The sequence below is a fragment of the Schistocerca cancellata genome, chromosome 4 (genome assembly GCF_023864275.1).
Source record: "Schistocerca cancellata isolate TAMUIC-IGC-003103 chromosome 4, iqSchCanc2.1, whole genome shotgun sequence".
Taxonomy (NCBI): domain Eukaryota; kingdom Metazoa; phylum Arthropoda; class Insecta; order Orthoptera; family Acrididae; genus Schistocerca; species Schistocerca cancellata.
The window spans coordinates 93,372,760-93,395,571 of NC_064629.1; the positions used below are offsets into that span (position 1 = coordinate 93,372,760).

The following is a 22,812-nucleotide window of genomic DNA, read 5'->3' on the forward strand; positions in this document are numbered from 1 at the left end:
TGTATCATACTTAATTAATTAGATCATAAATTAAAGGCTACTTGTATTTTTTGTCATTTGTGTAAGGCATTTCTGTGTAAATCACTATATCCATTTAAGTAATTAGAATATTATGGTGTAACAAGAAATGCTGCAAAATAGTTTAGATAGTATATTTTTGACAGGAAACAAAGGCTGTCAACAGGAAAGCATTTTGTATTAAACTATCAGTTTTCACTATATCAAAACTAATGTCATGTGATATCAAATGATGTTTCATCTCAGAGCCCATATGTTTTCTTGTGTATATTAATGACCTTTCATTAACATTATCAGATGCCAAATTTGTTTTGTTTGCAGATGATACAAATGTTTCCATAAATATCAAATCAAGCATAATTTTACGAAAATTGATTAATGAAATTTCAATGGAATAAATGATTTCTAGTCACTATTTTGTCACTAAACTTTGGGAAGAGACATTATATGCTGCTCAGAATGTATGAAGTTTCCTCCCAGTATATGTATAAAATATGATGACAAGCACATGGAAGTGGTTGACAATGTTAACATCTTGCGATTACAAATTGATAAAAAATTCAGTTTGGAGAACTGCTGAAGTTCCTAAACAAATCTACATTTGCCATATGAACACTGCCAGACATAAGCGATTTTAAAATAAAGAAGGTTACGTACTTGGCTTTCTACCATTCCATATAATAGGATCATTTTTGAAGTAACTCATTAAGCCAAGCTAAAGTTTTTGGAGTTGAAAAGCATGTAATATGAATTATTTGTGGTATGAACTCAAGAACATCCTGCAGATTTCTAGTCAATGAAATGGGGTTATTAACTACTGATTCTCCACATATGTATTCCTAAATGACATTTCTCATAAGTGATATATCTCCTTTCAAAACCAACAGCTCAGAACAATGAATCAATAATAGAAATAAGAATTATGTTCATAAATGTTTAAATTCAGGTACTGTAGTCCAGAAAGGCATCTATTATCAAGGAACACAATTGTAGTAACTTACCAGCAGTCATAAACAGTTAAACTAATAACAAAATTCAGTGTAAGTGGAGCCTGAAAACTTATTTGTTCTCAACTCCTTCCATAAATCTGTTAGTAGAAAACACTGAAGTGTAAATCATCAGTAATACCATGTAACAAGAGTGTTACATACAATATGAGGAACATTATTGGAATATTCCATCTGTACAGGAATACTGACATATTAAAAACAGAAACACACTGTATTAAGGCTCCACAACTGTTGTGGAATGTTAATAGTGTGTGTTTAAGTTTTTAATAAAAATCTGACTTCTGCATATCTTTGGTGAAGTAATGTATTTAATGTAAATAATTATTACATACAACTTTCTATTTGATGATGTATGGCACAATAACCTAATGATAACCATAGGTACCACATAGTACTGTACAACTGTGTGTTTTGTGACAAGTTTGCCATTACCACTTGAATGGAAATAAATTGAAGATTATTTTATGTATTCCACATCCTTAAAGACCATTGGATTCAGAACCTGTGGAAAGGGATTAGTATATCTCCTTTTTTGTTGTAAATATTAATTATGTGTGTTCACATTTTGTGACAAATTTACATCACTAATGATCTCCTCACTATGGATCATATAGTATGTAACACAGCAACAACAGCATCTGTGCCAGGACAATGCAATGCTGCTTGCATGTGTCTGGGTCTATGAGAATCTAAACATTTAATACAACAGCGATCAATCTGATAACATGTCTGTGAAGACTATATGCTGTAAATTTGTGCATTATGTTATTCCTGCTAACCCCTAATGCATAATATGCACCTCACAAAATAAAGTGAGTCACTTGTAATAAGGATTAGAAAAAGTCTGTTGGTCTGGCAAATTATAGTTTTCAGTCACCTCCATTAATGGGTATGAGTGTGTTTCATATCGATGCCTGGAATACCCAATGTTTGTATAAATAGCAGAACTCTCCCTCCAGGAGTGCAGTTCTGATTTGTCTGTACATTGGAATTCATAATAAACATGCTTTCAGTGCCAATTGTTGTACTTCATTGACAACGAGCTTTTTGATTTGGACTTGACAGTGGTTACAACATGACATTGTTTGATGGATATGCTGGGTATACTCAAAACACCTTCATCACCATGGCTCCATCAGGCAATGTAAACACTGGCACTTGCAACAAGAACCAGAATACAAGCAGTACATCATTTCCAAAGTCCATATATTCAGGAAACCAATAGATTCTGAAACAGAAAACACTTCAGCTACACATCAGGTATCCATCTGTGTTTCCCACAATCAGTGAAATGGCAGATTTTGATAAATACAGCAAGTGGGATAATGTGACCTGTTCTGCAAATGTGTCCTTTTACTTGGATGGCACAGCCCAGCAGTGGTCTGAGATCAACAAAGAGAAGCTCGATAGTTAGGATACATTCTAAGTCAAACTGAAGAACACATTTGGTGACAATCAGCAGCAAGTCCGTTTAGTAGAAGAACAATTGAAGAACATGACATGGGGAAATAACACTGTCACACATACTGAATGTTTTGGTCCTATGTCACATTGTGAATTCAAACATGACAGAAGCTGACAAAATCACACACACTATGAAACGAGTCACAGAAGACATGTAAAAGTTCTTTTGATAAATGATGTCATAAAAACCAAAGCATTCATCAAGTATCAAGGAAATGCAATTGGAAAGAGCTGGCTAAAAGAAACATGACTGACTCCTGAATATGGTCCCAATGGCAGCTCTGGAAGAACACCATGACCACACCTCTCTCAAACACCAGCTAGTAATAGAAGAGATACAGCAGTTTATGGGAGCATCAAGTGTCATACCAAATAAGCAAAACCTATCAGCCATGAATGTTGATCTCAGCCATCAAAAGACAACCCAGCACCCTATCAATGAAGCTACAATTAACTGCTCCACCAGATATAATGCCCCACAGAAGGATAGACATTTAGAGGACAACATACCAATATGTTTTCACTATGGATGCCCTGAACACATACACTGCTGCAAAGGAAGAAGATGAGTGTGCAATGACTATTACACTGCAATATATCAATCATCACAACAGTATTATTGATTCCAGACAACTGCAGATGATTATAGTTGACCTGTGGGACAACGCCCATAACTGAATCCTGGACAAGGTCACTCCCCAATGTGCTTTAGCTGTTCCCATCCCCATACAGATGTACCAGCCACTTGCCTAGCTATCACAATCAGGGAAACTAGGTGAGGAGACCAACATGGAAGTACGGCCACCACAGATGGGAATCCTCCATGAGCAACAACTACAAAGATATCAGGAAACCTCACTGGTATCATCCTCAGCAGCCACCATGTTCAGGCTGTAGTCAACTCAGGGCCTTCCTTTTCAATTATGTCAAATTTTTATCAACACCAGCTATGGAATAATTACGATATTATGAAAAGGTGAGACTGCTACTCACCATATGGTGGAGATGATGACCACACACACACACACACACACACACACACACACACACACACACACACACACATACATGATAACATGATAGTGGTCATGTGTGTCTGATACTTGCATGTGTGTGTGTGTGTGTGTGTGTGTGTGTGTGTGTGTTGTGCTTATCATGAGTAGTGCTCTAACCTTTTCATAATAATGTCATTTTCCATCTTGGATTTTCTATTGGGTGATTCCACCCACAGAATACTATGTTCTGTGACATAAAACCTACTGTGCTGAAACTCAAATTGAAAATGTGTCCATACAACAAGAAAATGTATGTCAAGAATAACTATCAATGACAGAACACAGTCTTTTAAATAAGTCATTTTAACAGAATATTATTCTTGGATGGGACTTTTTGTAGACATCAAGGAGTCATAGACTGTGGAACATTAGAGCTTCAGATTCGTGGAGTTATTCCAACAAGCACACATTACAAAGATTGTTCCTGGTGGTGTTTTGTCATTGAAGATGTTATCCCACCATCATCAATGAGATAAGATCCAGTTTTCAATTGAGAGAGCTGAAATGTGAGATGAACTACTCAACAACTGAGAAAGACTGCCTTCCAGTTGTTTGGGCTATCAACAAGTTGCAGCAGTATGTATTTGGCAAACCCTGGATCACCATTATCTATGATGGCTGAGTAGCCTAGAGGATCCATTGGGTTGACTGGTGAGATGGGCACTGAGGTTTCAGCAGTACGACATCACAGTGTATACTAATATGGACACAAACAGAAGGACACTGACTGCTTTTCAAAGAATCCTTTGGTGGAACATAGTAGTGTAGATGAAATCTCAATCATCACTTCATTAAATGACATTGCTGCTGAAGAGAGGCAAGATCCAGCATTGCTAAAAACCAAAGAACCCTTGAAGGAGGAACCAACAGAATGAGAATTCCAATTAATGAACAAGAGGAACAAGAGGAACTATAATCCATTATGGTGGGAATAGCTGCTTGTCATCCCAGCTCATTTTCAACCAGCTATTCTGAAGTTTTACCATTACACACCAATGTCTAGTCACCTGGGATTCATGAAGACTCTAGACGAATCACAAACACATACCACTGGCTAGGTCTCTACTGACCTGTTAGACACTATGTGAGCCACCATAAGCACTGCCAGTGATGGAAACATGTGCCACAATTACCTTTGGGGGCATCAGGCATCAATTCTGCCTGCAGCAGCACCATTCCACCAACTGGAATCAGTCTCTTGGGGATATTCCTGAAATTAACAAATGGGAATTGATGGATAATAGTCTGCACTTACTACCACACTCACTATGCTGTTGCCAAAGCTGTGCTGGCTACCAAAGCTCTGGAAGCTGCAAGGTTACTTGTGCCATATGTCATTCTGAAGCATGGAGCACACTGTATGATGATCTCTGATTGTGGAAAAGTTTTCCAGTCGATACTACTATCACAGGTAATTTCACTATGTGCCATCACATGAAGGATGACAACTGCTTACTATCCACAGATGAATGGCCTCGCAGAACCCCTTAATAAGATGTTGGCGTATATGCTCTCATTGTACCCTGAATTAGAACACTGAAACTGGGATACATCACTGCTTGTCATGAGATTCACATGTAACACAGTGAAGCAAGACACTACAGACTTCACACTATTCTTTTGGCTCCACAATTGTGGTGCCAAAATGACAAATGGTATACTGTTCCCATTGCAACTGGATGATACTCAGGATGACTATGTGAAACACCTCATTACCAGGATTAAATAAGGAAGACAGCTGGCTTGCATAAAGATGTTGGATGACTAGGAGAAGGACAGAGAGTGCTATAATGCAAAGCATCAGCCAGTGAGATACAAACTGGGAGACTTGGTATGAATTTCTATGCCAGTGCAGAAAGTGGGACTATTGGAAAAGTTATTGAAGCCCTACTTTGAGCCATATTGTATTGTTCATCATTTGTTGGATATCACATATGAAGTTGAGGATTATGACGATTCACCAAAAAGAAAAAAGAGAAATGTGCCATCCAAGTCCTACATATGAAGCCCTACTACAGTATTGAAGTTGCGATAAATGGTGGATGCTTCTTGTTCTAGGAGACTGAAAGACCTGCTATTGACCATTCTGAAGTTCTGACACATTTCATGTGCATCATAGTGAAGAGCAAGTGATAACATACTAGAACATGAGGAAGTGCCAATGCTGCCTTACAGAGCAGCACTGGTGAGATCTAGGTGTAAGATGCTGTAGTCAGCTCCAACCAGTCCATCTAAAACAGTGCATCATTGTTTCTCCAAGAGAATGAGCTATGTCGTAAGGATTACTGCATGCAGGAGTTCCCATGACTGGCTGGCAGGCCATGGGTTGCTATTTCAGACCTGATCACCAGCAATTATTTGTTATTTAGTATTTACCATTTCTAGAATATTTGATGTTTGTATAAACAACAGCACTCTCCACCCAGGTATTAAGTTCTAATCTGTCTCTATGCTGATGTATGTGCTTTGTGTGCTAAGTGTTGTACTTTGCTGATGACATTATTTCCATACTGGGAGTTGATTGTAGCTATGATGTCACAATATAATTTACATGAGGCTATACACTGGCTGTGTGTGATAACCAAATGAACACAGTTGTGTTTTTATGGTGTGAACCATGTTTACCTGCCAAGAATCAGTAACTTAGTGCCCATGTATATACAGAGGAACACAAATCTAGTTTTGCAGTAGATCCAACCAGATGGCACTTCCTTCAGTGAAAAGAGTCATTTTTAAAAATGCAATACACCTAACCAACATGTGTCATATGCACAAAAATTTCAGTATGAAGCTGTGTCTTACTTAGTCATTCCACAGTTTATTACATGTCAATCCTGTTGAAAAATTGTGGCACATGTGGGTAAGACACAAACAGTCACTAAAATATCACTCAGCTCCACATTGACAATAAAGACTATGATTTGTGGTTGATCATACAACAAAAACATAAGTGACATTTCACAAAACACTAACATGTTGTGTGATTCCTGTATGGAATGTAAAAGGAGGGCTACATAGTATTACTGATCATAATTACTCATTTGTTTCTTATGTTAGCAGCTGATATCACTTATATTAGTAACACAAACATTTTTATTGATCTAATATCATTCAGCAACATCGTACCTGAAGTATCCTATCATATGGTTTCAAAACACCACACAAATCTGCTGGGCCTCTCTTTCTCATTCTGTTGATATAAACACCACGCTCATATAATCCGTCTGACACACTGAAGCCGAAATCCTCATATACAGGGTCCTTTATCAGTGTGACCTGAAACAAGTCATTTAGTTTCCATTTAAGAGTGTTAAGACAGTTAATATATTATATTACATGATAGTCTCATCTTTGGTGCACTGTGTTAGTGATATGTTCACACACAATAAAAACGTAAAAATTTTTAAAAAAGGTATATTTCCAAAAAATATCTCTGTCCTTGCATTTTGTGTTCTTCATAGGCATCAGTAGAAGGCAGAATTATGGAAGGTTTCATGACCTTTTATTTTGTACACAATCAGTGATGGTAGGTCAGGAAGTAAGTTTGAGAGTTTCAGTGTGAACACTGCACTGAACAATGCAGCAGGTACACACAGAACGCAATTAGCGCTCAACTAGTGACAAGCAGAACAAATCTAAATTCTATCTGACAGTTTGGTTACAACAGGCAATATTGCAATGAATACTTCATAGTGGAATATACCAGATTTACAGAACAGAAAAGAATTTTTTTTGAGACCTCAAATAACTGGTTTATGCTATAAGTAGTTTGGTTGTATTTTGTGTCTTAGTAGTGCAGAATGCTTTTATTTAACTTGATTGTTTTTTGCAAACAACATTTCAGATAAAAATATGCCATTGGAATTGTGTTCCTTGATGGTATCCTTTATTTAAGGGAAATATGGTATCCAAACAACCAAATATTTCTGGGAAATTACTGGCAACAGGCAATAGCAAAATTAAATAATTATTATTGAAGCATAAGTATAATACAAAAGGTCATGTTATGTTCCATATGAATATTGCACAAAATAACACTGAGTTTTATGCCCATCAGTCATTCTATATTGCTACATGTATTTTAAGTCAGATTGCATATAATTTATGTTAGAACTTCAAGTTTAACACATATATTTCGGAACGACTCAACAACACATATAAGTCACAGAGTAAGTTGACAAGTATGACATGTGTACACGTTAGCATTCGAATGAGCACTGAGTCCCAGTCTAGCGGCCGCTGCTCAGCTGGCTGCTTAGGTGGCGCAGCTGCTGCATGGCTGGCAGACAGCGCCGGATGTAGAGGATGCGCGTAATTGCGCGGCGGCACTTTGAATGATCGGCAAGTCACAACACTTTTCCCCCCTTTGAAATTGTTGCACTGGTCTTGATGGAGGTGTCCTGGAGATGGCTAACATCAATAGGCATTGTTTGACACGCCGTAAAGTCTCGAGGAGGAGGCTTCCCGTATGGACGGAAGTGTCCCCGATGACAGGAGACGTAGGCGTCGAATCTGCTGGGGCCCCATGCACCAATCTGCCCGTTGCAGCAAGTCCAGTTGATATGACAGGAGACATGGACATTGTGTCGGCGTCCGTTGGAGGAGGAGGCGAGTAGATTTTCTCTGACAGAGGGTGGTCCTCCGGTTCCTGCATGGGCACGTCTCCTGGTTGCGTCCGTTCTTGTGCTGGCATCGCGATGACGGTGAGAGGGCTGCGTTGTGAGTATTGAGAGATACCAAGATCCCGAGCGTCAGGAAGAGCCAAAGGTGGTGTGGCGGCATTCGGAACAGGTGTTGCTGGCACCCGAGGCCGAAGCTGGTCCGAATGACGCACTGCAACACCCGTGTCCGTCTGGATTTCATACAGGTGTCTGCCACGGTGTCTTAAGATGCGGCCCGGGCTCCATTTTGGCCACCTGCCATATCCCCGTACCCAGACGAGGTCGTCGGTGGTGAACCGGCCAAGTGAAGGCACCTGTGGCCCTGAGGTGGGAGGCCGCAGAAGATGAAGTAGTGTACGGGGCTGTCGGCCATGTAAGAGCTCAGTCGGGCTGTGGTCGCCCATGGGGGTGAAATGGTAAAACGCCAGAAACTGGAGAAGCGCATCATCAGCAGCAGAAGAAGAAGTCAGAAGTTTCCGCATCTGAGCCTTAAATGTGCGGACCAGTCGTTCAGCCTCACCGTTGGATTGTGGATGGAACGGCGGGGCCGTGACATGCGTAACGCAGTGATGAGCACAAAAATCCGCAAATTCAGAAGAGGCAAATTGCGGACCATTATCAGTAACAAGAGTAGATGGGAGGCGTTCCAAAGAAAAAATGCAGGCGAGAGCACTGGTGGTTGCCGCGGTGGTAGGTGACGTGCAACGGACAATGAAAGGAAAGTTAGAGTAGGTGTCAATTACGAGGAGCCAATAAGTACCTAAAAAGGGTCCTGCAAAGTCAGCATGAATGCGCTCCCAGGGCTTTTCAGGCGAAGGCCACGGTGACAAAGATGACTTCGGGGCAGCGGCCTGTGACGCACAAGGGCCGCAGGCAGCGACCATGTGTGCTATTTCAGAGTCGATGCCAGGCCAATACACATGACGGTGCGCCAGAGATTTTGTGCGAGACACACCACAGTGCCCTTGGTGAAGGAGGGGCAAGACCGAAGCACGCAAAGACACAGGTACCACAACACGTGGCAAAGCATTGTCAGTGGAGAGGAGGATAACACCATCCCTAGCCGTGAGGCGGTAGCGCAAAGTGTAGTAGTTCCGCAACGGATCAGAAGTCTTAGCGGATGGGCGATCTGGCCAACCCTTCTGAATACAGCGTAAAACCTGGGAGAGGGTAGGGTCAGAACCCGTAACAGCCGCCAGCCTGTCCCCAGTGATGAGGAACCCATCCACAACCTGCTGCTTGGCAACATCCAGGTGGAAACACAAAAGTTCATCCCTATCGATTGCCTGATCAGGACCCATGGGAAGGCGAGACAGAGCATCAGCATTCACATGTTGAGCTGTTGGCCGGAAATGAATCTCATAATTGAAACGGGACAAGTAAAGAGCCAAACGCTGGAGGTCGTGTGCAGCCTTGTAGGGAAGTGATGTTGATGGATGAAACAAGGAAACAAGTGGTTTGTGATCCGTAACAAGATGAAATTTTGAGCCATAGAGAAAAACACCAAACTCATGAAGAGCATAAATGATGGCCAAAGCTTCTTTCTCAATTTGAGAATACTTTTGTTGGGCATCCGTGAGCGTTATGGAGGCATAAGCAATGGATTGTTCCGAACCGTCAGAAAAACTGTGCGCAAGGACTGCACCGACCCCGTATTGAGAGGCATCTGTGGCAAGAACAAGATGTTGCCCAGGTTGATAAGTAACTAGGCACGGGGCCTGTTTCAGCATAGTCTTCAACTTCTTGAAAGCCGCTTCACATGACGCGGACCAGTGAAAAGTCATGTTTTTATGCAACAGGCGATGCAACAGCAGAGCCACCGAAGCCGCAGATGGTAAAAACTTGTGATAGTATGCTATTTTCCCCAAGAAGGCCTGCAGTTCCTTAACAGATGTAGGGTGAGGAAGGGCATCGATCGCAGCGACAGTTTGTTGAAGCAGACGAATAACATCCCGAGAGAGTTGAAACCCCAAATACATGATAGATGCCTGAAAAAGGTACATGATAGATGCCTGAAAAAATTGTGATTTCTGAAGATTACACTTAAGACCGGCAGTCTGTAACACATGAAAAAGTGTGTGGAGATTTTGAAGATGTTCTGCAGTGGTGGAGCCAGTGACAACAATGTTGTCCATGTAATTGATACACCCAGGGACAGGGAGCAATAATTGTCCCAAGAATCACAGAAAGAGAGCAGGGGCGCTAGCAACCCTGAATGGCAAGCGTTGGTATTGATAGAGGCGGAAAGGCATGTTAAGGACCAGAAACTGCTGGGAAGCAGCGTCGAGAGGAAATTGATGATAAGCTTCTGACAGGTCAATTTTAGAAAAGTACTGGCCTCCAGCAAGTTTAATGAACAGTTCTTCAGGACGGGGCATAAGGTAAGTGTCGATGAGGCATTGAGCATTTACAGTGGCTTTGAAATCGCCACAGAGATGAATATCACCATTTGGCTTAGCAACTACAATGACAGGAGAGGACCACTCACTGGAAGTGACAGGAAGCAAGACCCCTGAAGCAGTGAGATGATCCAACTCCTGTTTTACCCGATCACGAAGGGCCACAGGAATGGGCCAAGCCCGAAAAAACTTAGGCCAAGCAGTGGGTTTGAGCTTGATATGAGCTTCAAAGTCGTTTGCATGGCCTAACCCAGGAGAAAAAAGGGACAAAAATGTTGTCGACAAGGAATCCAGTTGAGCATAAGGAATAGCATCAGAGACAATATTGACAGAGTCATCTATGGAGGACCCAAAAATGCGAAAGGCATCAAAACAAAAAAGATTTTCTGCATTGCTCTGGTCAACCACAAATATGGGAATAGTGCGAATGATGGATTTGTAAGATACCTCAGCATTAAACTGTCCCAAGAGAGAAATCCTCTGTTTATTGTACATCCGTAATTGCCAAGTGACAGGGGACAGGAGTGGAGAACCCAGCTGAAGATACATCTGAGAATTAATTATAGTGGCAGCAGAACCGGTATCCACTTGCATGCGAACATCTCGACCAAGGATTTGGACAGTGAGGAATAACTTCCCTGAAAGGGAAGAAGTGCAATTGACAGACAACACAGAATCAGAATCAGCGTCATGTTCATGAACATCATGTATGCGGTCGGACTTGCAAACGGAAGACACACGACCTCTATTTTCGCAATTGTGACACACAGCCCAACATTGGGGACAATCCTCGCATGAATGTTTCATAAAACACCACGGACATGAAGGAGGTTGCTGGGGGTTTTGCTGCAGTTTCTTAGCGGGTTGTTTATGGCTAGGCCGAGGCTGCGCGTGGGAGCACACTGCGGCCATGTCGGCCGGCGGGGATGCGCCGCATGCATCAACAGCGCACAGAGGTTGTATTTCCCCGACATCACCCCACGCCTCTATTTGCGCCCCAGCGGCGCGAGAAATTTCAAAAGACTGCGCAATGGAGAGAACTTCATCTAGAGTCGGATTCGCCAACTGAAGGGCACGTTGCCGAACTTCTTTGTCGGGTGCCGACCAGATAATAGCATCCCATACCATGGAATCGGCATAGGATTCTTTGTGAACGTCAGTAACAAATTGACACTTTCGACTGAGGCCGTGAAGTTCAGCAGCCCAAGTGCAACAGGATTGATTTGGTTGTTTTTGACAATGATAAAAGGCAACACGAGAGGCTACCACATGCGTTTGCTTTTGAAAATAGACAGACAGAAGTGAGCACATTTCAGCAAAGGACAGACGCAGGATCCTTCGAAGGAGCCAATTGTGACAACAACCGATACATTTGAGGTGAAATCCAGGAAAGGAACAGAGACTTACATGGTTGTTCATCCGTGACATGAAATGCCAAGAAGTGCTTTCGAAGACGTTTTTCATAATCAGACCAGTCTTCCGTCGTCTCGTTGTAAAGAGGAAAAGGAGGTATAGCCAACGACAAGAAATGCCCCGCATTTGACGCCGCGACGTAATCGCGAGTCACTGCTGTTAGAAGCGTTTGCTGTTCAAGGAGATTTTGCAATAGTTGCTCGACAGTAGCCATGGAACCCTGTGAGTCAACTGTGAAAAGGAAAAATCCACTACCTCGTCGCCAATTGTTAGAACTTCAAGTTTAACAAATATATTTCGGAACGACTCAACAACACATGTAAGTCACAGAGTAAATTGACAAGTACGACATGTGTACATGTTAGCATTCGAATGAGCGCTGAGTCCCAGTCTAGCAGTCGCTGCTCGACTGGCCGCTTAGGTGGCACAGCTGCTGCATGGCTGGCAGACAGCGCCGCACGTAGAAGACGCGCGTAATTGCACGGCTGCACTTTGAATGACTGGCAAGTCACAACAATTTATTTCTGAAGTCGTTGAACAACATAAAATTTCTTAATTTTTATTTGTTTATTGGATGTAGATTTGAATTTATTAACTGGTATTTTCTTAAGTTGCTTAAAGTTATTTACTAAAGCAGATGAAATCTAAATATTTGAGAATACTGCGAGATAATGCTTGACTGGATTGGAGGATGTAGACTGGATGTCAAGCCTACCAATTTCTCTCACATTTATAAGGCAGGTTCTGATTTAATAAATAATAACTATCATATTATAATGTTACTGGTTGTACTTCTTAATGTTTCTAGTGTATATAGTTCAATATTACTTTTGGGTGCCTTTCCTTGTAAGTTGAATACAGGTTGTTAATAACAGAAACAAGCCAAGAGAAGAAGTTCATGAGTTATATATGGATAAAAAAGAGAATTTCAGTAACATAGAAGCCAGAAACAGCAAGAGAATTAAGTTATGGAATTATGCTATTACCAAGCACCATATAAAAGACTGCCGGGAATAGGGCCTATGGGTGGATGAAAACTTGAGGCGTGAAAACATCAAGAATTTTTTAAAATAAAAAACGAAGTAAAAGTTGTTATGTTTCAGCAATTTTTTGGCATTAAATCATCATAATATGCCTATTATGCATGTATGAACAGTTTGCTTAGATATGGTGTGATCTAGGGAAGCCCAGGTATGGAAAAAAAACATACTTTCGTACTTCAAAAAGGGTTATTATGATTATGAAAGGAGTCTTTCATAGATCACTAAAGAAAATTAAAGAAATCCATACACTCAAAGTAGAACAAAACACTTTCCAACAACATAAAGAATCTATAATAGTGAAGAATACCTGAGCCTGTGAATGTAAAAGGGAAACTTTTTACGCACATCCAAGTGAAATGATTGTATTTATATGTAAACTATTTAATAACATAAATATAAGAAGTTTTATTTCAACTAGCCTTGGCTATGAAACTGAATTGAAAGGCAGTCACACAAATAGGTTTGGTGTATAATTTACCTGCGGGTGAAACACAATTTAAATAATGATCAGTGTGAAATAAGGAATTTAACTGTCCTACTTTCTTAGTCTTATACATATAGATTAGAAATAAGGCATTTAGTTTCACTTCTGATTTGATGTTCAAACTTCTACATATTGTTACTGCTATATTACATAACAATTAATTTGGTTAATATTATAATTTATCAGTTTACTCTATGGCATAGCAAATATCCAAGAAAGCCATCAACATAAAAAGTGAAGCATCTTATGTTCAGACCTATTGAAATAGAAGAAGGAAGGCTAGAGTACATCATCTCACCAACAGAATGATCAGTACACAACATTGTTTAGGCAAAGATGGGGGATGGGCATGTCTATGCCATTTTTTAGAGAATTGTTCTGAAACTTCCTGAAATGATAAAGGAAATAATAAGATTTATATTAGAATCATGTTGGAAGCTTGACCCTACTTCTCCTGAATCCAAGTTAAATTTCTTGGGGACTGGTAGGCTATATAACTATTGTGATAATTGTGTATTGACTCTTTTTTTTTCAGGATAAATTTCAGTCATCAGCTCCAAAATGACTCAAATTTATCTTGAAAAAATAATACTACAGTTGCTGAAAATTACAGCCATGTATAGATTCTATTGTAAACTGTTTGGATATTTACCGTAGTGTCTAAGAGTACTGTACGTAAGTCCAATCAAGTCCAGTAGATGACATTCTTCTTCCAGGCAAAATTATCTGTCAGTATAATATGAAGGCTACTCAAAAATAGAGATACTATGGCACTGATATGGTAAAAAGTACATTAACACAGATGACTTCTTTTGAACTAAGTTTTCTGTCACATGGAGTGGCCGTATGTTTTGAGGTGCCATGTCATGGATTGTGCGGCCCCTCCCACCAGAGGTTTGAGTCCTCCCTCAGGCAAAGGTGTGTGTGTTGTTCTTAGCATCATTTACTTTAAGTAGTATAAGTCTAGGGACCGATGATCTCAGCAGTTTGGTCCCTTAGGAATTCACAAACACACTAAGTTTTCTTGACTAAAGGCAAATGAAACATCTAATCACCAAACAAAAAACGTAATAATACAAATAGCTCATGGACATTCCTTCAAAAAGGTATTCTGTATTTTATGAATTTAATTTCAATTGTAATGGAGTCTTACATAAATGGCTTTAGCAACCAATAAAAAGTATTCATAGCGCAGCACACTGATTGTGGCTCCACACTTGAGTAACTCAGCAAGCAGTGGGCCTCTGCAGTCAAAGAAGGAGATCTTTATTATGTTACCAGAACTTGTGTGAATAGCTTTGGATTTCTTTGGGGTGGGGGGCAGGAGGGAAAATGTGGGGTGTTTCCACTGTTGGCTTTGCCCTCCAGCTCGAAATAGTGGCACCACGTAAGGCCATGATGACCTTGCTTGGATGCCATTGTTGGAATCATCTGTGTACTGAATAATGGAATTACTACCCAAATACAAAAATAAAGAGTTGTGAAACAAACCAATGAAGGATTCGTTTAGTTTATAGTATTTATTTATAATATTTTCAGAACTTAATGCTCTGCTGTCACCATAATATTTAGAGATTACACACTCCCTCAATGTTTGACAGGAATTTCTAAGGTGTCATCTATATGTTTCTTGAACAAACTATCACATAGCATGTAATGATCTGCCCATTGTGCTGCTCCCTTTCTGTGGTGCTCTGATTAGTAAAATAGTAAGGTCCAGAGCAGATTTATTGTATTTTCCATCCACCCAAGATGACTGAAATGATTCTGTCCCATTAAGGACATAAGGCACAGTCAAATGAAAACCTACCACCCACCCACCCACCACATCAGGACCACAGAATGGTTCCATTCAAAAGTAATCACCACATGCATAAGACATTTATCCCACTGGCAGATGAGATGATCAATTCCTGTTTTGCAGAATGCAGTCAGCCACTTGTGGAATTCAAATACTGTGTTCATCTCTCCCAGCCAACCTGGGAGAGGCCTGTCTTCTCAGAGGACAAAATTCATTAATTATTACAAGACAGGCATTCTATTCACGATAAAGAAAACTCCAATACACATCAGAAGAAAGCAAAATTACAAACTGGTACCTTTAGCCATGGTTTGCTGCAGAATTTATGAGCATATTCTAAGTTCAACTATAATAAATTTCCTTGGGACACAAAATCTTCTGTCTACAGATCAGCACAGATTTATAAAGCTTCACTCATGTGAAACTCAGCTTGCTTGTTTCTCACACAATATCTTGCAAACCATAGATGAAGGACAATAGGTAGATTCTGTATTCCTAGATTTCTGGAAAGCATTTAATACAGTGGCCCACTGCACAATGTTAATGAAGGTCTGAGGAAAAGGAATGGGATCTCAGACATGAGAGTGGCTCAAACATATTTAAAGTAATAGAACTCAGTACATTGTCCTGGACAGCAAGTATTCATTAGAGACTAAGGTATCATCAAGAGTGCCACATGGAAGTGTGATAGGACTGCCTGTGTTCTCTATATACATCAGTGATCTGATGGATAGAGTGAGCAGCAATCTGCACTGTTCACATGATGCTACAGTGTATGGAAAAGTGTAGTGTATGTGTGACAGTAGAAGGATACAGAATGACACAGACAGAATCTCTGTTCAGTGGGATAAATGGCAGCTTGCTATAAGTGTAGAAAAATGTAAGTTAATGCAAATGAATATGGAAACTAATGCTGTACTTTTTGAATACAGAATTAGTGATGTGCTGCTTGACACAGTTACATTGATTAAACATCTGGGGATAACGTGCAAAGTGATAAGAAATGGAACAAGCACATACGGATGGTAGTAGGGAAGGCAAATGGTTGAACTTTTCAGTTTATTGGGAGAATTAGGAAAGTGCACCTACCTGTAAATGAGACCACATATAGAATAACAGTGCAATTCAATCTTGAGTACTGCTCAGTTGTTTCGGACCCCCCACAGAGGGAAAGCAGTGTGTAAAGTTCTGTGCTTGCACACAGCCTAGTCCTCTTGAGTACCACAAAAGGGGGAGCCCACTGATCTTAATATTCTCATGTGATGGTGAATAACAGTCAAAAGTATTGCATGCCCTTGACCCATCACCTACTGTGGAAATGTTTAAGGCTTAGCACTGGGCATTGAATATATTATGGTGATCAGTAACTTCCCAGCACCACATTTCCTATCAATGACAATTAACACATCAATGACAAAACTGTCAGGATACAAACAGTTTATCTTCAGGATGGCAGCACTGTAATGATAGTGCTAGCAACCACAGCTACACTGTTGTTGTTAGTGTTGAATTCTGGTGATAACTTGCAAGTGATGTATGACATAAGATGGAAATTTGGACTCAGTTTATCATAAGGCTCTCACCTTTCCCATTTAAGTAGCTGTTTTGCTCCTAAATTTATATTGCTTCTCTGAATAGACATGAATAGTAATTCTTCACTATAGTTAGAATTTGTGTTTCATTACACAGTACTATCTAGTATTGCATTAATAAACAACAAGGAAAGGATCTCTGTCAAAGTCTGGGCCATTATATAATTTCCTGCCAGTATAGCCCTTACTACCTCTGACAACAGAAATGGAAGGGTTACTAATCATGATAAAATGTTAGAAATTATTTTTCAGTCATTAGCTGAAGAACAAAAAACAAATTAATGGATATAATGTATATTATTAACAGTTCAGCTCTTTTAATGAAAATAAGCAGCAACATTTTGATAGCTATATTTCTTTATTTCTTATATGACAAGTGCTTCATTGTTGTTGGAGTGGTCTTGTATTGTATATTGGTTTCTTCAGATACTGATGCATGCATGCATGTGTGTGTGTGTGTGTCCCTGCAGGAAACTATCAATCTAGAATTATTGTAAACAATAGTACTTTGCCATTACTGATCTCAGGCAACGGTTTGCTTGCTGACTGATTCCAATAAACAGATACTGATGACATTAGAATTTCTTGTAACTGATAAATTAAGCAGAAATTTTAAAAGTTAGTAGTGACTCAGCAGCAAATGCATCATCTAACATAAGGAAAATGCTCTGGTCAGTGGCACTGCTGCTCCAGAGGACTTTATTGGAGTCAGTTCACTCCAAGCCCTTGTAATACGCACATGCATTTTGTTGTTGTTGTTGTTGTTGTTGTTGTTGTTGTTGTGGTCTTCAGTCCTGAGACTGGTTTGATGCAGCTCTCCATGCTACTCTATCCTGTGCAAGCTTCTTCATTTCCCAGTACCTACTGCAACCTACATCCTTCTGAATCTGCTTAGTGTATTCATCTCTTGGTCTCCCTCTATGATTTTTACCCTCCATGCTGCCCTCCAATACTAAATTGGTGATCCCTTGATGCTTCAGAACATGTCCTAGCAACCGATCCCTTCTTCTAGTCAAGTTGTGCCACAAACTCCTCTTCTCCCCAATTCTATTCAAATGGTTCAAATGGCTCTGAGCACTATGCGACTTAACTTCTGAGGTCATCAGTCACCTAGAACTTAGAACTAGTTAAACCTAACTAACCTAAGGACATCACAAACATCCATGCCCGAGGCAGGATTCAAACCTGTGACCGGAGTGGTCACTCGGTTCCAGACTGTAGCACCTAGAACCACACGGTCACTCCGGCCGGCCCCAATTCTATTCAATACCTCCTCATTAGTTACGTGATCCACCTGTCTAACCTTCACCATTCTTCTGTAGCACCACATTTCAAAAGCTTCTATTCTCTTCTTGTCCAAACTATTTATCATCCATGTTTCACTTCCATACATGGCTACGCTCCATACAAATACTTACAGAAACGGCTTCCTGACACTTAAATCTATACTCGATGTTAACAAATTTATCTTCTTCAGAAACGATTTCCTTGCCATTGCCAGTCTACATTTTATATCCTCTCTACTTCAACCATCATCAGTTATTTTGCTCCCCAAATAGCAAAACTCCTTTACTACTTTAAGTGTCTCATTTCCTAATGTAATTCCCTCAGCATCACCAGACTTAATTTGACTATATTCCATTATCCTCGTTTTGCTTTTGTTGATGTTCATCTTATACCCTCCTTTCAAGACACTGTCCATTCCTTTCAACTGCTCTTCCAAGTTCTTTGCTGTCTCTGACAGAATTACAATGTCATCAGGAAACTCAAAGTTTTCATTTCTTCTGCATGGATTGTAATACCTACTCCAAATTTTTCTTTTGTTTACTTTACTGCTTGCTCAATATACAGATTTAATAACATTGGGGAGAGGCGACAACCCTGTCTCACTCCCTTCCCAAACACTGCTTCCCTTTCATGTCCCTCGACTCTTATAACTGCCATCTGGTTTCTCTACAAATTGTAAATAGCCTTTTGCTCCCTGTATTTTACCCCCGCCACCTTCAGAACTTGAAAAAGTGTATTCCAGTCAACATTGTCAAAAGCTTTCTTTAAGTGTACAAATGCTAGAAATGTAGGTTTGCCTGTCCTTAATCTTTCTTCTAAGATAAGTCATAGGGTCAGTATTGTCTCACATGTTCCAATATTTCTGCAGAATCCAAACTGATCTTCCCCGAGGTCAGCTTCTACCAGTTTTTCCATCCATCTGTAAAGAATTCGTGTTAGTATTTTGCAGCTGCGATTTATTAAACTGATAGTTTGGAAATTTTCACATCTATCAACACCTGCTTTCTTTGGGATTGGAATTCTTGAAGTCTGAGGGTATTTCACCTGTCTCATACATCTTGCCCACCAGATGGTGGAGTTTTGTCAGGACTGGTTCTCCCAAGGTTGTCAGTAGTTCTAATGGAATGTTGTCTACTCCCAGGGCCTTGTTTTGACTCAGGTCTTTCAGTGCTCTGTCAAACTTTTCACGCAGTATCATATCTCCCATTTCATCTACATCTACATCCTCTTCCATTTCCATAATATTGTCCTCAAGTACGTCGCCCATGTATAGACCCTTTATATACTCCTTCCACCTTTCTGCTTTCCCTTCTTTTCTTAGAACTGGGTTTCCATCTGAGCTCTTGATATTCATACAATTGGTTCTCCTTTCTCCAAAGGTCTCTTTACTTTTCCTGTAGGCAGTATCTATCTTACCCCTAGTGAGATAACCCTCTACATCCTTACATTTGTCCTCTAGCCATCCCTGCTTAGCCATTTTGCACTTCCTGTCAACCTCATTTTTGAGACATTTGTATTCCTTTTTGCCTGCTTCATTTATTGCATTTTTATATTTTCTCCTTTTATCAATTAAATTCAATATTTCTTCTGTTATCCAAGGATTTCTACTAGCCCATGTCTTTTTACCTACATGATCCTCTGCTGCCTTCACTACTTCATCCCTCAAAGCTACTCATTCTTCTTCTACTGTATTTCTTTCTCTCATTCCTGTCAATTGTTCCCTTATGCTCTCCCTGAAACTCTGTACAACCTCTGGTTTAGGCAGTATTTCCATGTCCCATCTCCTTAAATTCCCACCATTTTGTATACTGCTGGAAAACCAATAAAGTGTTCTATTATGCACTTGCAATCTCAGTCATCTTACCTGCAGTATCCTCACCTTAATCCTCTCCACAGTTGGTGACCCTCACTATGAATATCAGTACCTACTATGGATTATTCTGCATTCTTTATCCCATCTGATATTGCAAAACAATGGAACTGTTTCATGGCTTTAGTGCTGGAAAAGTATTAACACATGACAGTGGCTTATATAGTATTCTGCTTAGTACTTTGCATCAACAGGAACAACTTTCACCCTTCACAAAACATAAAAATGATAGTTTCTTGTCCAGTGGCAATGGTGTCAACTATGCCCCCCCCCCTCCTCCCCATGTGTCTGAACAATGTGCACTCACTACCAGTCTTTTGGCTGACTTTGCTAATGAATGCGATTAATATGCGTGCAGTGGAATTTTGCTCCATTCTGCTACATCTACCACACAGTGTGTAGTTCCAACCAAACCATTTTTACCAACATGTTGAGTCTATCCAGTAGTGCCACAAAAAAAACTTTTTCAGGATTTCCTTCTGTGTCATGACCATCTCATGAGAGTTCATATGTCATTGTTCTCTGACCAACTGAGATACCACTCACTGAGTGCATCCTCTAAATTTGTGATGACAGTTCCAAGTTTGTCATGTTACTGAGCCATCTGGACAAGAACACCAACATTATTAGTGACATTTTTTTGTCACACTGAGCTACCAGAAAGTACAGCAGAGCAAAGACAGGATTGCTCCAATGCCTTGGCAGAACACCAGATCAGCAGTAATGCAAAGTTATTTATGATGAATATTTAGGCACCAAAATGCCCTCTCAATTGTGGAGACACTTTTGAACATTATCTGACATCACACACATTCCAGATCACAACTTGTGGACACTATGGATAGTGAAGTTACTCTCCCAGTTACGACTAGCAATGATATCACAGGAGCATCAGTAATTAAAATGGAAACTAATGTTAGCAGACAGACTTCTAGCTGCATTGCAACACCAAAAATGCATTAATTTAGCAGACAACAATGACTAGCTACACCTCAGTCAGGGATCATGCCCTGACATATGACAGAATGCAGAAAAGTGGAATTGAGTATGCATGGATGCTGCTGAGGATTACATCACTTGCACTCTCATGGGCAGCGACCTCCAGCAGTCAAAACAAACAAGCAGCCAGCTCCCAACAGTACCCCACAAACCAACAAGAAGTCTCAGTTGTGCTTTTGTTGGTTTCATCAAGTTTTGGCGATAAAGCATGCAACTATACAGCACACTGCAATCATTCGAATGGGAAGAATGACCTGCAGGTGCTCCAGATCATTGAACTACTACAAGTCACTTACCTACACAGCATGTGAGCTAGTCAAGTTATATGTTGTTTTCATGTGTATGGTTATGAAGACAACCTCATTAATCTGTGGACCCTGCATGTCAGCAAGGGACTGTTCAAGCTGGCGGAGGATCTGTAATGGTGTGGGGGGTGTGCAGTTGGAGTGATATGGGACCCCTGAAATGTCTAGATATGATTCTGACAGGTGACACATATGTAAGCATCCTGTTGTGATCACCTGCATTCATTCATGTCCATTGTGCATTCTGACAGACTTGGGCAACTCCAGCAGGACAATGAGATACATCACATATCCAGAATTGCTACAGAGTGGCTTCAGGAACACTCTTCTGACTTTAAACACTTCTGCTGGCCACCAATCTCCCCAGACATGAACATTATTGAGCATACCTGGGATGGCTTGCAATGTGTTGTTCAGAAGAGATCTCCACCCCCTCATACTCTTATGGATTTATCGATACCCTGCAGGATTCATGGTGTTAGTTCCCTCCAGCACTACTTCAGGCATTAGTCGAGTCCATTTCATGTCATATTGGGCACTTTTGCATGCTCACTGTGTCCCTAAACAATATTATACAGGTGTACCAGTTTCTTTGGCCCTTCAGTGTTAGTCTTCTATACTTCTCAACACGATCACGATGAGCATCTCAAACTAGTTTGCAGCATCTTGCATAAACTTGGCATCATAGTCCATGATGATAAATGTCAACTGTCACAGTCAGTAGTTACCTTCCTTGTTCATTCAGTCAGTTGAAGGCATACAACCTACAATACAATGGATTGAGATCATGCTGTTTTGGTGGCATGGGAAATTATTATTGCAAACATTCACCTCATGCAGCTACCATCCATGCACCATTCATGAACATGTTCACAGGCAATCACATGATTAGATTAGATTAGATTCAGTTTTTGTTCCATAGACTAAAAAATGAGATGAAACTCATGGGTGTGGAAAATGTCAGAAAGTATAACATAAAAAACATAGAAAATTAGAATGTAGTACTCAATTCTCTGGTCATTTGTCAGGAGATTGTCAAGGTATGTGAATACATTAAAGGAAACTGGAACTGTTAATATTTACAGAATTCATACTTTGTGAGAATGAAACACAGTTGTGTACTTTTAAAAATTTACCATACACAAAATACCTAATCTTGTTTGTTGTGACCAAGTGTTGTCGAAAGTGAAATGTAACAGACATTTTTGTTTAAGCAGTCCCTGTTAATAAACTGCGCATTATCTGAAACCAAGCTTTTAATGGTCATTGGAAACTTATTGAAAATGTGTGTTCTTGAATATTGGAACCCTTTTTGGACCAAGGCCAGTGATTTTTGATCTTTATGTAGATTGTTCTTATTCCTAGTATTGATACAATGTATTGATCTATTGGCTGGAAATAAAGGAGTATT

At 40.1% G+C, this 22,812-nt stretch overlaps 1 protein-coding gene across 1 annotated transcript in view; it reads right to left on the reverse strand.

Annotated features, from left to right (window-relative positions):
• The window catches only part of LOC126184530 (glutamate receptor-interacting protein 1), a 538,419-nt gene that overhangs the window by 17,898 nt on the left and 497,709 nt on the right, over nt 1-22,812 (reverse strand). The window contains exon 17 of the mRNA XM_049926935.1: nt 6,674-6,823. Coding sequence (XP_049782892.1) covers nt 6,674-6,823 — 150 coding nt within the window. The remainder of the gene's footprint in view (nt 1-6,673; nt 6,824-22,812) is intronic.